At 41.9% G+C, this 11483-nt stretch overlaps 1 protein-coding gene across 2 annotated transcripts; it reads left to right on the forward strand.

Annotated features, from left to right (window-relative positions):
• Positions 1-330: 330 nt before the first annotated feature.
• tmem168a (transmembrane protein 168a) lies at positions 331-9106 on the forward strand. 2 transcript variants are annotated; one of them, XM_054752850.1, is made up of 6 exons: positions 331-388; positions 855-1746; positions 2073-2348; positions 2532-2674; positions 5053-5330; positions 8054-9106. In XM_054752850.1, exons 2-6 carry the CDS (start codon positions 913-915, stop codon positions 8602-8604), a joined length of 2082 nt encoding a protein of 693 aa, XP_054608825.1. In that variant the 5' UTR covers positions 331-388; positions 855-912; the 3' UTR covers positions 8605-9106. The 2 variants fall into 2 exon arrangements, with proteins under 2 accessions (XP_054608825.1, XP_054608826.1); XM_054752851.1 differs by lacking the exon at positions 331-388 and having other exon boundaries at positions 395-1746.
• The last annotated feature ends 2377 nt before the right edge of the window (positions 9107-11483 follow it).

Here is an 11483-nt window from a genome sequence, read left to right on the forward strand (position 1 = left end):
CACATCTTATTTGATCCCACCCCTTATGTCAGCAATTACTGGCAGTTGTTCACTCCCTGTGTTTCACATGTACCAGTTTACCAATTATTCTATAGTGGATGAAAAGGATGAAAATGTTTGATAGTACAGTTTGAGCTTGTGGATGGCACATGAACATGATAATGAAGTCAATGAGCAATATTTTTATTGTGTCATCAGCTTTTCTGTCTACATTAATAACAACAGCACCAATGTTCCTTTATTCATACGTTTTATTTACAATTTTTTTGCGGTGCTAGCCGGTCAAACGGCATTAAAGCAAAAAGCGAACGTTCCACTTTTAACCCTCGCGGCTTGCCGTAGTGCGGAAGCCCGGAAGTGGAGCTGTTGTCATTTACTTAAACACCATGTAAGTTTCGTTTTAACGGTCATTACATTATATGTTTTTGATTAATGAAGGGGATAACTATTTCATGCGTGCGAATGCGGATACACCTTGTTACACTTTAGAAGCAGCGAGTTAGCTCACGGTAAAAGGCAAATCACCGCAAAGGCTAATGCTAGCTAGCTACTGGCTTCTGCCACATCGCCAGAAAATTGCCAACAAGACCGCAGACACTAGTTGTTTGAATGTGGCCAAAGGTGAATGTGTTACCTAATTATTGTGTTTTCAGGGAGATGTTGTCGGTGATTGTTTGTTTTAGCTCACGTAGCAAATCATGTCGTAGCCCGTTTTATCAATAGGATATGGGTGTTTATTTTGACAATAAAGTTGTGATTACAGAGCAGGACCGATACAACCACTTCTGTGTGTTAACATGGCTTATTTTACTGTGGGGAAAAAAAGTTAACTTTTCTTTTTAATGTGTTACCAGGGGATGATTTATTATCTGCTAGTTGATCGAAGTCATTAGCAATATTTTACTGTCAGCCATGGCACACGACGAAGAGGAAGAGGAGCTGACCGCTGAAGCCTCCAAGGAAGTCGACATGATTACATCAATCCGTTGCCTAGGTTACCTGTCAAGCCTTAACCTCCTAGTGGCTGTATGCGTTGGCATGTACGTCCGCTGGGAGGTGACGAGCGAGCCCATGATCCTCGTCATCTTCATCTTGGGTCTCTTCGTCCTCGGGATCGCCAGCATCCTCCATTACTACTTCGCCATGGAGCAAGCCAGCCTGAGTTTGTTCCATCTGTGGTTTGGCTTCCTGCTCGGTCTCCTGTGCTTCCTCGACAGTCCCGCATTGGATTCCAAAATCAAGGAAGTGGTTGCCCACTATCTCCTCCTAGCCAGCGTGGTCATGAAAACAGTATGGGCTTTTACAGAGAGAATATGCCGCTCCATCCGCTACAAAGCCGTCCTGCTGAAGCCGACGGAGTTCCTGGAGCTGCTCGGATTCGCCATTGCCAGCACCACCATGCTTCTCCACAAGTCGGTCGCCATTGTAGGCCTTGTGGTAGCGCTGGGGGCTCTCATCGTGGACTTGAGGATGAAGTCCCTCCTGGCTTTGCCCAACTTGGTCAGCTTCGCCCTGGTGACATCACTGGTGTTTTTCCAAGCATTGGGAATCACAGCGAACCCTTACGCTTTAGGGTGCTACCTGGGCAGGCTGCTGTGTGAGCCTGTGCTGGATGTGTACTTCAGCGGGCTGGGGCCTACCGAGCGCTGGATGCCGGTGCTCACCTTGAGAAACATGTGGAGGCGACTGTCGCTGCTGCCTTTGAGTCTGCTTGAGCTGACCTTCATCGTCTTTGCTGCCTTTAAGGTACATCCAGTAATTACAGGAACACTGTTTGGGTGTAGACGAGGTTAAAAGGAAATTAATAAAGTTGTATAAATCTATCTAGTGGAATCATTATCGGGGAAAAACAGCAAAATTAGTGCAATAAAAAATATTATATCGGACTGTTAATTATGTAAACACCCAATTGCACATCACCTGTTCTAGAGCACAACTGGTACTGTATTTAAAATAATAATATGGTGCCACCTGTCGGTTTGACTGGCTGAAGAATGCCTTATCATGTGGAGTAACATTGTAATTTTGGGTGGAGTAGTGAATAATAACGCCATTATTCTTCTTTTGTGCAGCTTGGCCACTTGGAGCTGTGGTACCTGGTGATCCCGGGCTTCTGCCTCTTCGGCATCTTCTGGACCATCTGCCACGTCATTCTTCTCATCACAATCTGGGGCTTCCACACCAAGCTGAGCGAGTGTCAGATAGCCTGGCGGGCCCAGCGCTCCGGGAGTCGAAGCCTGGACCAGGTCATGGCCTCCAGGGGGATTCGGCACTTTTGCCTCATTTCGGAGCGGCTGGTGTTCTTCAGTCTGCTCTCCACTGTCATTCTGGGTGCTGTGTCCTGGCAGGTAGGTAATAACTTATTCTATCCATTCTAAGGGAGGGTATTGTGTCTCTAAGCACGATCTTGCAGTCAGTCCGGTGTTACGCAACCATCTTGCAGACTGCCACTACCAATTAGTGCGTGTGATTGCTTGGGCACAAGCTACAACGGACAAATGGAAGTGACTTTAGTGTGGCTCTGTTTGCAGCAGTCCAATGGTCTCTTCCTCAGCGCTCTGCTGGTGGTGCTGCCTTTGGAGTCGTTAGCCCACGGATTGTTCCACGAGCTGGGCAGCTGCCTGGGGGGCACGTGCGTTGGCTACGCGTTAGTCATCCCTACAACATACTGCAGGTAATCCCCACTTTTCAAGATAGCAAATAAAAACATGTTTACACACTTAAAAGAGGCATTCCCAGCCCAACTCCCCTCTCAGTTAACACAAAACCAACTGGATAAATTGGCCCATAACGATGCATAAACATGCTGCTAATGTTCAGCCCCTAAAGGGATCATTCTGGTGCTCCCTGTGCAGCATACTAAGCCGTGTAGCAGTTAGCCATTAGCCGCCGCCGTTGCTCCTGATGCCCCCCTCTGTTTGCTCTCACATGGCATCTTTTTTTAATGGACCAGTTAGTTTTGATGATGCGTCTCCCCCTCCCTTCACATTTATAAAGACTCCATCACCAAACTCCTCATACGGGATGCGCGTCCTGTCGTGGCCGCTCTGTATGCGATGCTGTACGCGGAACCCGGCCACCACAGGGATGGTTGAGGGCATGATGAGAATACAGCAGTGTATAATAGGCCGTTTGATGGCTGCCGATCATGTTTGCACAATGACAAGAACCCCGTAGGGAGATTACAGCGATGGGGGTGAGGCCAAAAAAAAAAAAACAACAGGAGGGTGGAAAGCAAAGCAAGCAACTGAGGGAGAAAGGGACAGACTTTGACAGGAGGGAGGGGCTCTGAGGGAGGATGAAAGAGAGATGGGGAAACGCGGCGTGAATCTCAAACTACAAGCTTTTACTCCCCTGGGCGCTCGTGAGATCTGAAAAGATTAGATGAGCTTGCCACGCAACGTCGAGGTTGAAGCTTGTCATTTTTTCTCTTATTAAATCGACCATATGTATGAAGGTCTTTGCGTCCAACTGTGAGCAAAACTGTGTTTTCTACTCTCAAAAGTTGTAAACGGATGCCTTATGTAGAGGTATAGTAGTGTGAGGGAGGACACATTACTATTGAGATTGAGATTTAGTTCCTATGGTGAGAGAGTAAACAGAATCTGGGGTTAGCAGGAAACAAATTGCTTCAGAAATTCAGTTTTTTGGGGATTTGGAGAGGCCCCGACCGCATTTGAAAACCCACAAGGGGGACCTGCGTATTTGTGCCATTAAAAGACTAGAAAAATTATTACAAATATCGTTTCATATTCACACTTATTTATCCAATTTATTGTATGTTCTCAATATTTTATTATGTATATTTACATACTGTGTGTGTGTGTGTGTGTGTGTGTGTGTGTGTGTGTGTGTATATATATATATATACACACACACACAATTGATTATTACTCTGTTGTGTTACCATTTTATCACATTGCATTAAAGTTTTTTTAAGTTAGATTTTTATGTCATTAAACACTTAATTTACTCTATTTTTTATTATAAATTATATTATTAGATCAGGAGTGTCCGAAGTACGGCCCGGAGGCCATTTACAGCCCACGTCTGTTTTTTAAAAATATGACTAAAATAAGTAAAAAAAACAACAGCAAAAATTTATTTTAAAAAAGCTATAATTTTACAAAAATAAAGACAAAATATTGGAAGAATAAAGTCACAATATAAGAGACAGGATAAAGTTTAAATATTAGTTTCAATTTTAGGAACAATAGCTTGGGTCAAAGTAATAATATTATGATAAAAGTCAAAATAGTATGAGAATAAAAACGTACTATTAAGAAAAACACCTGTATTTGATATTATTTTTCTTCATCTTTATACCTTATGTGCCAGTATGCTAGGGCAAATTGCTTGTTCGTGTTTCTGTGATGCTGAGCATCTTTGAGTGCATTCACATACAATTATGATATGATGTTATTATTGTGGTAAAGATGTGTGTGTTTTGTGTGTATGGATAATGTCAACATGCACCATTGCCATGCATCGCTTTTCTCTCCTTTTGTAGCTTGAGTTGTTACTTATGTTACACTGTTTACGCACTCTGCAGTAGAAACAGGAGCCATTTTTACCAGGTTTGCCAATTTCAGCTAAACTGAACTGTATCCCTTGATGGAAACATGTCTTAATTCCTCAGAATGACAGAAAATGCACTATATACAGTTATGTCATTGCACAATCCATCCCAGCTTTCACCTGTCCTTGTCAAGGTGAAGGTGATAATAAAGGGACAGGCATTTGAAGATCCCCGTTATGCATATGCGTGCAAGTGAAGGCGTGAAGTATGACTTCCATGCTCTTGGCCATGAATAACATGAAGCCTGCAGATTGAATGTATGGCTGCGTGATTTGCACCTGGCCTTGACTGTGTGTGTGTGTGTGTGTGTGTGTGTGTGTGTGTGTGTGTGTGTGTGTGTGTGTGTGTGTGTGTGTGTGTGTCACCCCCTCAATCATGGAGCTACCATCCACACACACACACACACACACACACACACACTTTTCCATCAACTCCTCAAACTGATAGAAAACAATTTCCGTATCTTGCTCCAGCGCTGACGGGCAGCCCACTCTGCTGCCCCCGGAGCAGGCCCAACAGCTTAACCTGCGTTCCACGGCGATGCTGAACAATGTGCAGCGTCTCTTCTCCCACCACATGATCCAGACCTTCGGCTGCGACTACTCAGCCAGTGGGGTCACCCTGGAGGCGCTGCACGGCAAGCTGCGCAACTTCCTGGAGCTGCCGACGGCGGACGGGCCTCGCCATGACACCTATCTGGTCTTCTACAGCGGGCACACGCACAAGGGAAGTGGATCCTGGGCACTAGCTGGTGAGACATCCTGGTTTTATTCCACGTTCTAGTTATAAAGTCATGTAAAATTTTTGTGGTTAAAATGCTTTGGAAGACATGGTAGCACACATGTAAACCTCAAAGTTTTAGGCAAGTTTTGGCATATTTTCATCCTGTATCACTTTTAGAGAAAATAACCAATTTTTTTTTCTGACTTTATTATGAAAAAAAAAATAAAAAAAGAGAAGTCAACTGTGGGCCATTCAAGTAATTCAGTACACTTTTAATAATAATGGATTACATTTTATACTATTTTATTTAACACTTTTCAAGGCACCCAAAGCACTTCACAATGAAGTGAACCCATTATTCATTCACTCCTCAGTCACACACTGGTGGTGGTAAGTTACATCTGCAGTCACAGCTGCCCTGGTTTAGTCTGACAGAAACATGGATGCCAATTCACGCCTACGGCCACTCCGTCCACCACCAAACATTCATATTCATACACCAGTGTGGGCAGCACTGGAGGCAAAGAGCGTGAAGTGTCTTGCTCAGGGACACAACAACAGTGACTGGATAGAGGGAGCGAGAATCATACCGGCAACCTTCGGGTTTCTGGACGATCCGCTCTACCTCATGAGCCACTGCTGCCGATTATGTCGTTTGTTAATGTTGTCAGTACGTCCTTGAAGTGTAGAACCTGAAAATAGTCTTTTATTTCATGTGCTTTCGAAGATTTCTGCTTAGAGTGCTGCAAAAAACTCTTTAGTTACCGTGCAAGCTCATATTCATCTGATTATATCATATCATCTTCTTTGGGTATTTCCATCCATCCACTTTCTATGCCGCTTATCCTCACTAAGGTCATGGGGGTATGCTGGAGCCTATCCCAGCTGACTTCGGGCGAGAGGCAGGTTACACCCCGGACTGGTCGCCAGCCAATCGCAGGGCACATATAGACAAACAACCATTCACACTCACATTCATACCAGTGGACAATTTGGAGTCGCCAATTCATCTAACATGCATGTTTTTGGAATGTGGGAGGAAACCGGAGTACCCGGAGATAACCCACACACACACGGGGAGAACATGTAAACTCCACACAGAGATGCCCAAGCGGAGATTCGAGCCCAGGTCTTCCCGATCTCCTGACTGTGTGTGGCCTCTTTGTGTATTTATTTAATAGTATTTATTTGGGCTGTCACGAGACTCGATTAAAACATGGCGAGATTTGTTATTTGCCAGAAGCCAATCAGATTGTGAGCTATAGCGTCACTACTATGAATGTTTCATACTTCACCTCCGATCGAATCGCCATGCAATGCTGGTCTGATGCCGGTCTGAAAGCTGCATAAACCCCTCCACAATGCAACGCAACCCCTGACCAGAGACAGAGCCAAGAAGGCAGAGCTTGGTACACTCCTGCTTTGCCTGGCAACACTTTGGCTTCCTGGCGAAACATGCATGTCAAAAGTGTGGTCCAGGGGCCATCTGTGGAACTTGGCTTATTGCAGAAATAAAAGAGAAGATAATGGTATTTTTTATTGTAATCGATTTACCGTCATTTCCGGTCTACAGAGCGTGGTATGTAAGCCGCACCCACTAAATTTAAAAAGAAAAAAAGATTTCTACCTACTGTATATAGGCCGCACCGGTCTGTAAGGCGCAGGTGTCCACTTCATGACATAGGATATTTAGTTGAACGATGTTACACAGAAAGATCTTTTGAACTTTTGATGAAATAACTCTTTTTTTCCAAAGAGTGCCAAACATGAGTGTAATATAGCTTAAACAGTAGCCTACCAGAAAAGTCATTCATCGCTGTCCTCCTCTTCCTCCTCTTCTTTATCCTCCTCCTCCTCCTCCTTCTCCTGGGAACTAAAACCACTCAAGTTGTCATGACGAGGATCACAATTGAAGAGCCTCAAAATCAAAGAAGCTGCAGCAATTCTACTTGCTTGATCAAACTTACTTAAGATGAGTCAGAGATTGCTGCATAAGACTTCAAAACGTGATATTAGCTTCCACGTCACTATTCCCTAAAGCTGCATGCTAAGCATCATGGGAAATGTAGTTGAATTTAAATTAAATATAATATAAATTAGCCACATCACTGTACGGAAATTACAATAATCTTGTTTGTTTTTGTCTTGAAAAAAGGGTCTGTCTTATATTCAGGTTAGTACAGTGTTATTAATTTATTAAATATTTGTCTTATTTCGTCAGATTTTGTGCTGGAAAATAAAAACACATAAAGCTGGCTCAGCACAACCTATTTTTGGTTCTATTTAGTATTAAATTCAGCCTGCACGCCGCATTTGCATCCCAGTCTGCTCTGCATTCTCGCCCCACCTCCGCCTCCCTCCTCGGTCAATCAGAGGCTGATTTGTCACAGTCCAGACAAGTGAGGCAAAGGAGTTGAAATTGCTGTGAAGGACACAAGTTGAGCGGAGGATTCTGGGAAAGTTGGGAGAGTGTGGTCCAAAAAAAGTCAAATTGATAGACGACGACCTTGAGATCACGCAACAAACGACATCTGTTGGCAGCTGTGCTTTTAATCTGACCCCTTTTTCTATTGAAGTTTGTGTGCCCGTGACAGTTAGACGGACAGTCGTGCAAGTGAAAGCTGGCAGGTTTGATCCACGCAAAGACACTCTGTCCGTCAAGTGTCACACCGGAATGCCCTTGGAGGGGACACCGCTCTAAATACATCATCAGACATCAACACCTGAATCGTGAATGTCACTGTTCAATAGGTGGGGAGAGTCTTCATCTGGCCCAGCTGCTGGACTTGTGGAAGGAGAAGAACGCGGGACACTGCTCTCGTCTCATCCTCGTGCTAGACACAGAAAACTCCCTCAGCTGGGTTAAAGAGGTGCGTAAGGTCGACGGGGTTTACGTGGCCGTGCAAACAGCCGAACTGTCCGGCGACGGGCCCGACCCAGAAGCAGGCGAGGCCCCGTTACTCGGGGACTTCACCTCTGAGTGGGTGGAGTTCAACTGCAATCCGGACAGTGACACCCAGTGGTCAGAGAAGGGACGGGACATAGCGGCGGCGTACGGCGTGTCCAAACGCTGGAGCGACTACACGCTGCATTTGCCTACAGGCAGCGACGTGGCCAAGCACTGGAAGACCCACTTTCCCAAGGCGACGTATCCCATGGTGCACCTCTCCAATTGGTGCTGCGGCCTTAACTTGTTCTGGACGTGTGGCGTGTGTCTGCGCTGCTTCCGCAGGTGCAAACTATCTTGGTTCCCACCGGCGGTGTTAGACACCGGGCAGGGAATTAAACTGGTGCACTCGTAAGCGTGCTTCGTGAACATTTGGACAGCAATTCAAGCACACAGTTTATTTACAGTACACATTTGGTTTCTTTATGTTATGCGGCCTGATGAGGATTTCAGGAGGAAACGGAACAAATCTATGGCAAACCTGATAAAAGAAGAAGGAATACACCTTGCTGTATGTTAAATCATACTACTAATCATTTTCTTCAAAATCTTTTTTGCTTATTGTGCCTTAAATGACCATAATAAAGTTATATCCTCTTTTAGGCATTTTCCATTTTGTTTGTGCATATATACAACACTATATATTTTTGTGTATATAAACACAGCCAGACTACATATTGGAGAAACTGGTACAGAATTATAGAATTTATTTCATATATCGGGGGGGTGCAATGCATTATTTTTATTTTTATTAGTAGCAGTAGTAATAGTACTATCGTCTTATTTTTTGAATGAGATAATAATCAAAATTACTATTATTATTATAAATGGATGCAATACATTGATTATAAAATTACCATTTTCATACAATAATTTTAAGGAATACAATAATACATACATAATATAATAAATGTATTGCCTCTAATGCAATATAAAAACAATATTATAACAGTAAAAACAATATTTTGTTATTGCATGAGATGATCATCAAAATTACCATTCTTAAAGCAAATAATAAAAAGATAATAAAAGGCATTTTTTGTAATGTCATGATTATTGTTATAAAAAATAAAGAATACAATAACTACATAATAAAATTAATGTATTGCCTCTAATGCAAGAACAATATAACAATAAAATAAGGTTTTATTGTGATATTTTGTCATATTAGAGGCAATGCATTGAATGCAAGAAAAATAACTATTATATTGTTTAATTATATTATTGTCTTGCATTAGAGGCAGTAAATTAATTGGATTATATATGCAAGGAAAGTAGTATAATACAAATATTTATTATGTTATTTTTCTAAAATAATACAATTTAAAAATATTGTTTGATATATTTATTTTCTTGCATACAAGCAACAAATTAATTGTAATATTAATTTATTATTGTATTCCTTTTTCTAACAATCATGAAATCATTATAGAAATAGACATTTATTATCTATTTATTTGCTTTTGTAAGACTATATAATATATATGCTGTATATTATGTATTTAAATAAAATTTATTTTATAATGCATACTGACAATACAACAGTATTGTATTGTAATTGTTAATACTAATAATAGGAATTAAATATTACAAAAATACATAGTTATATAAATATTTAAAAAATCGTAATACATTTTATACATATTTTCTGTGTTTTTGTCCATAATAAGCTGTGATATCGAGACTATAATGTGGATATAAGTCTTATCGCACACTTGAGTCAATCGACCGTTGCTGTCAAATATTAACAATAGGAAATTGAGGCAGTGAGATAAAAATAAAGAAAATGTCCGAAGTGATCCACAACAGCCATTTATCAAACAGTAAAATCCACAATTAGACACCCCTAATAATAGCAAGTAACAATGCTGTCCCCTGTGTGTGTGTGTGTGTGTGTAAGGGTGAGGGGTTGCTTTTTCATTTTCTCCCTTGCAAGCTGCAGCCTCAGCTCGCCATACGTACTGTACCCTCGTGTGTATGGCACCTATCATTCAAGACAGTATTAGATTATAGTCCTAAACTGGATCAGTTAATAAAAAGAGCGCCCCTATCTTGAGGATGTGCTGAGTCAGAGCCGACTGGACACACACACACACACACACACACACACACACACACACCAAGCATGTAAACACACACTCCTTGGCCGTGTCACGCAGCGTTACCTTCTAATACCGGGAAACTGATGCGACGCTTCACTTGTTGGAAAGAAATGTCCTATTTGATATATTCAAATTTCTCTGAAGGCACAAAGCAGAGGGTGGAGGGCAATTTAATGACCTTTAACACAGTTCTCCAGTTTTGCTCCAGTAATTTGGTGCATTACCGTCGCTCCGTTCATTAAAATTGCAAAGGGTGTATGAACCGGGCGAAGGATGACTCGCTTCCGTGGTAATAATTGCTTTTTAATGCCCGAGAATGAAGTCGGAGTGAGCTTTTTGTGCTTTATTCTTTATTTTTCCATCGCTTTCACACTTCAGCAAGCGTCCTGTTTAAGCTAAATGTGCTAGAACTGGACTTAAAAGATGCAGAATTTCCATAGCTTGTTCTCTCAGAAGAGATTACCGCAGTATCACAATGGTTTCTGGGTGCTGAAGTACTGTACAGGAGGGCTTATTTGTTCTTTGATAACATACTGTATATATACAGTATTTTTATGATGACCCTATCCTTAACGTTTAGCAGTTGTATATTTATGCAGAGGAATAAAGAAGGCAAGTATAATGTGGGCGTCTCCCTGGAGGGCTGGCATGCGCTCTGGTCCCAGTGGCGCCCAAGTTATCTTAAATTAATTTTTGATGTTAAATGACACTGCTGTTTGATTGTTTGTTTGTTTTTTAATCTGTATGTCATATGGGTGGTTATAGTTTACAGAGCGTCCGTCATAATACTGCTCCCTTTTTCTACTGCATTATTTTGACAACACTCAATTGCTTTTTCTTTTTTTTTTTACAGTGAGGTGTTATTTGAGCATATACTGCATATATTTGTACGATAACACAATATCACGCTTTTTCAGAAATTAATTATCGCTCTTGTGTGGTAGACCGGTCTATTATTAGTCCAAACATAATATACAAGTGATATGTAGTATTCTGGTCACTGGGCGGCAGTAATTACCTCATATTACATTACCTGTAGTGATCTCCTTTTTCATACGATACTGAGTAAAATTCAGGCTGGTGTCTCCGATACCGATCCGATAACGACAGTTTATGCGAATGCACCTAATGT

The sequence above is a fragment of the Dunckerocampus dactyliophorus genome, chromosome 15 (assembly GCF_027744805.1).
Source record: "Dunckerocampus dactyliophorus isolate RoL2022-P2 chromosome 15, RoL_Ddac_1.1, whole genome shotgun sequence".
Classification (NCBI taxonomy): Eukaryota; Metazoa; Chordata; class Actinopteri; order Syngnathiformes; family Syngnathidae; genus Dunckerocampus; species Dunckerocampus dactyliophorus.

Bases quoted from the DNA above. Each gene is read 5' to 3' on its own strand.
- tmem168a (XM_054752850.1), top strand. From the start codon at position 913: ATGGCACACGACGAAGAGGAAGAGGAGCTGACCGCTGAAGCCTCCAAG. The intron at 2,675-5,052 runs GTAATCCCCACT...ATCTTGCTCCAG, and splicing joins ATCCCTACAACATACTGCAG to CGCTGACGGGCAGCCCACTC. The intron at 5,331-8,053 runs GTGAGACATCCT...ACTGTTCAATAG, and splicing joins TGGATCCTGGGCACTAGCTG to GTGGGGAGAGTCTTCATCTG.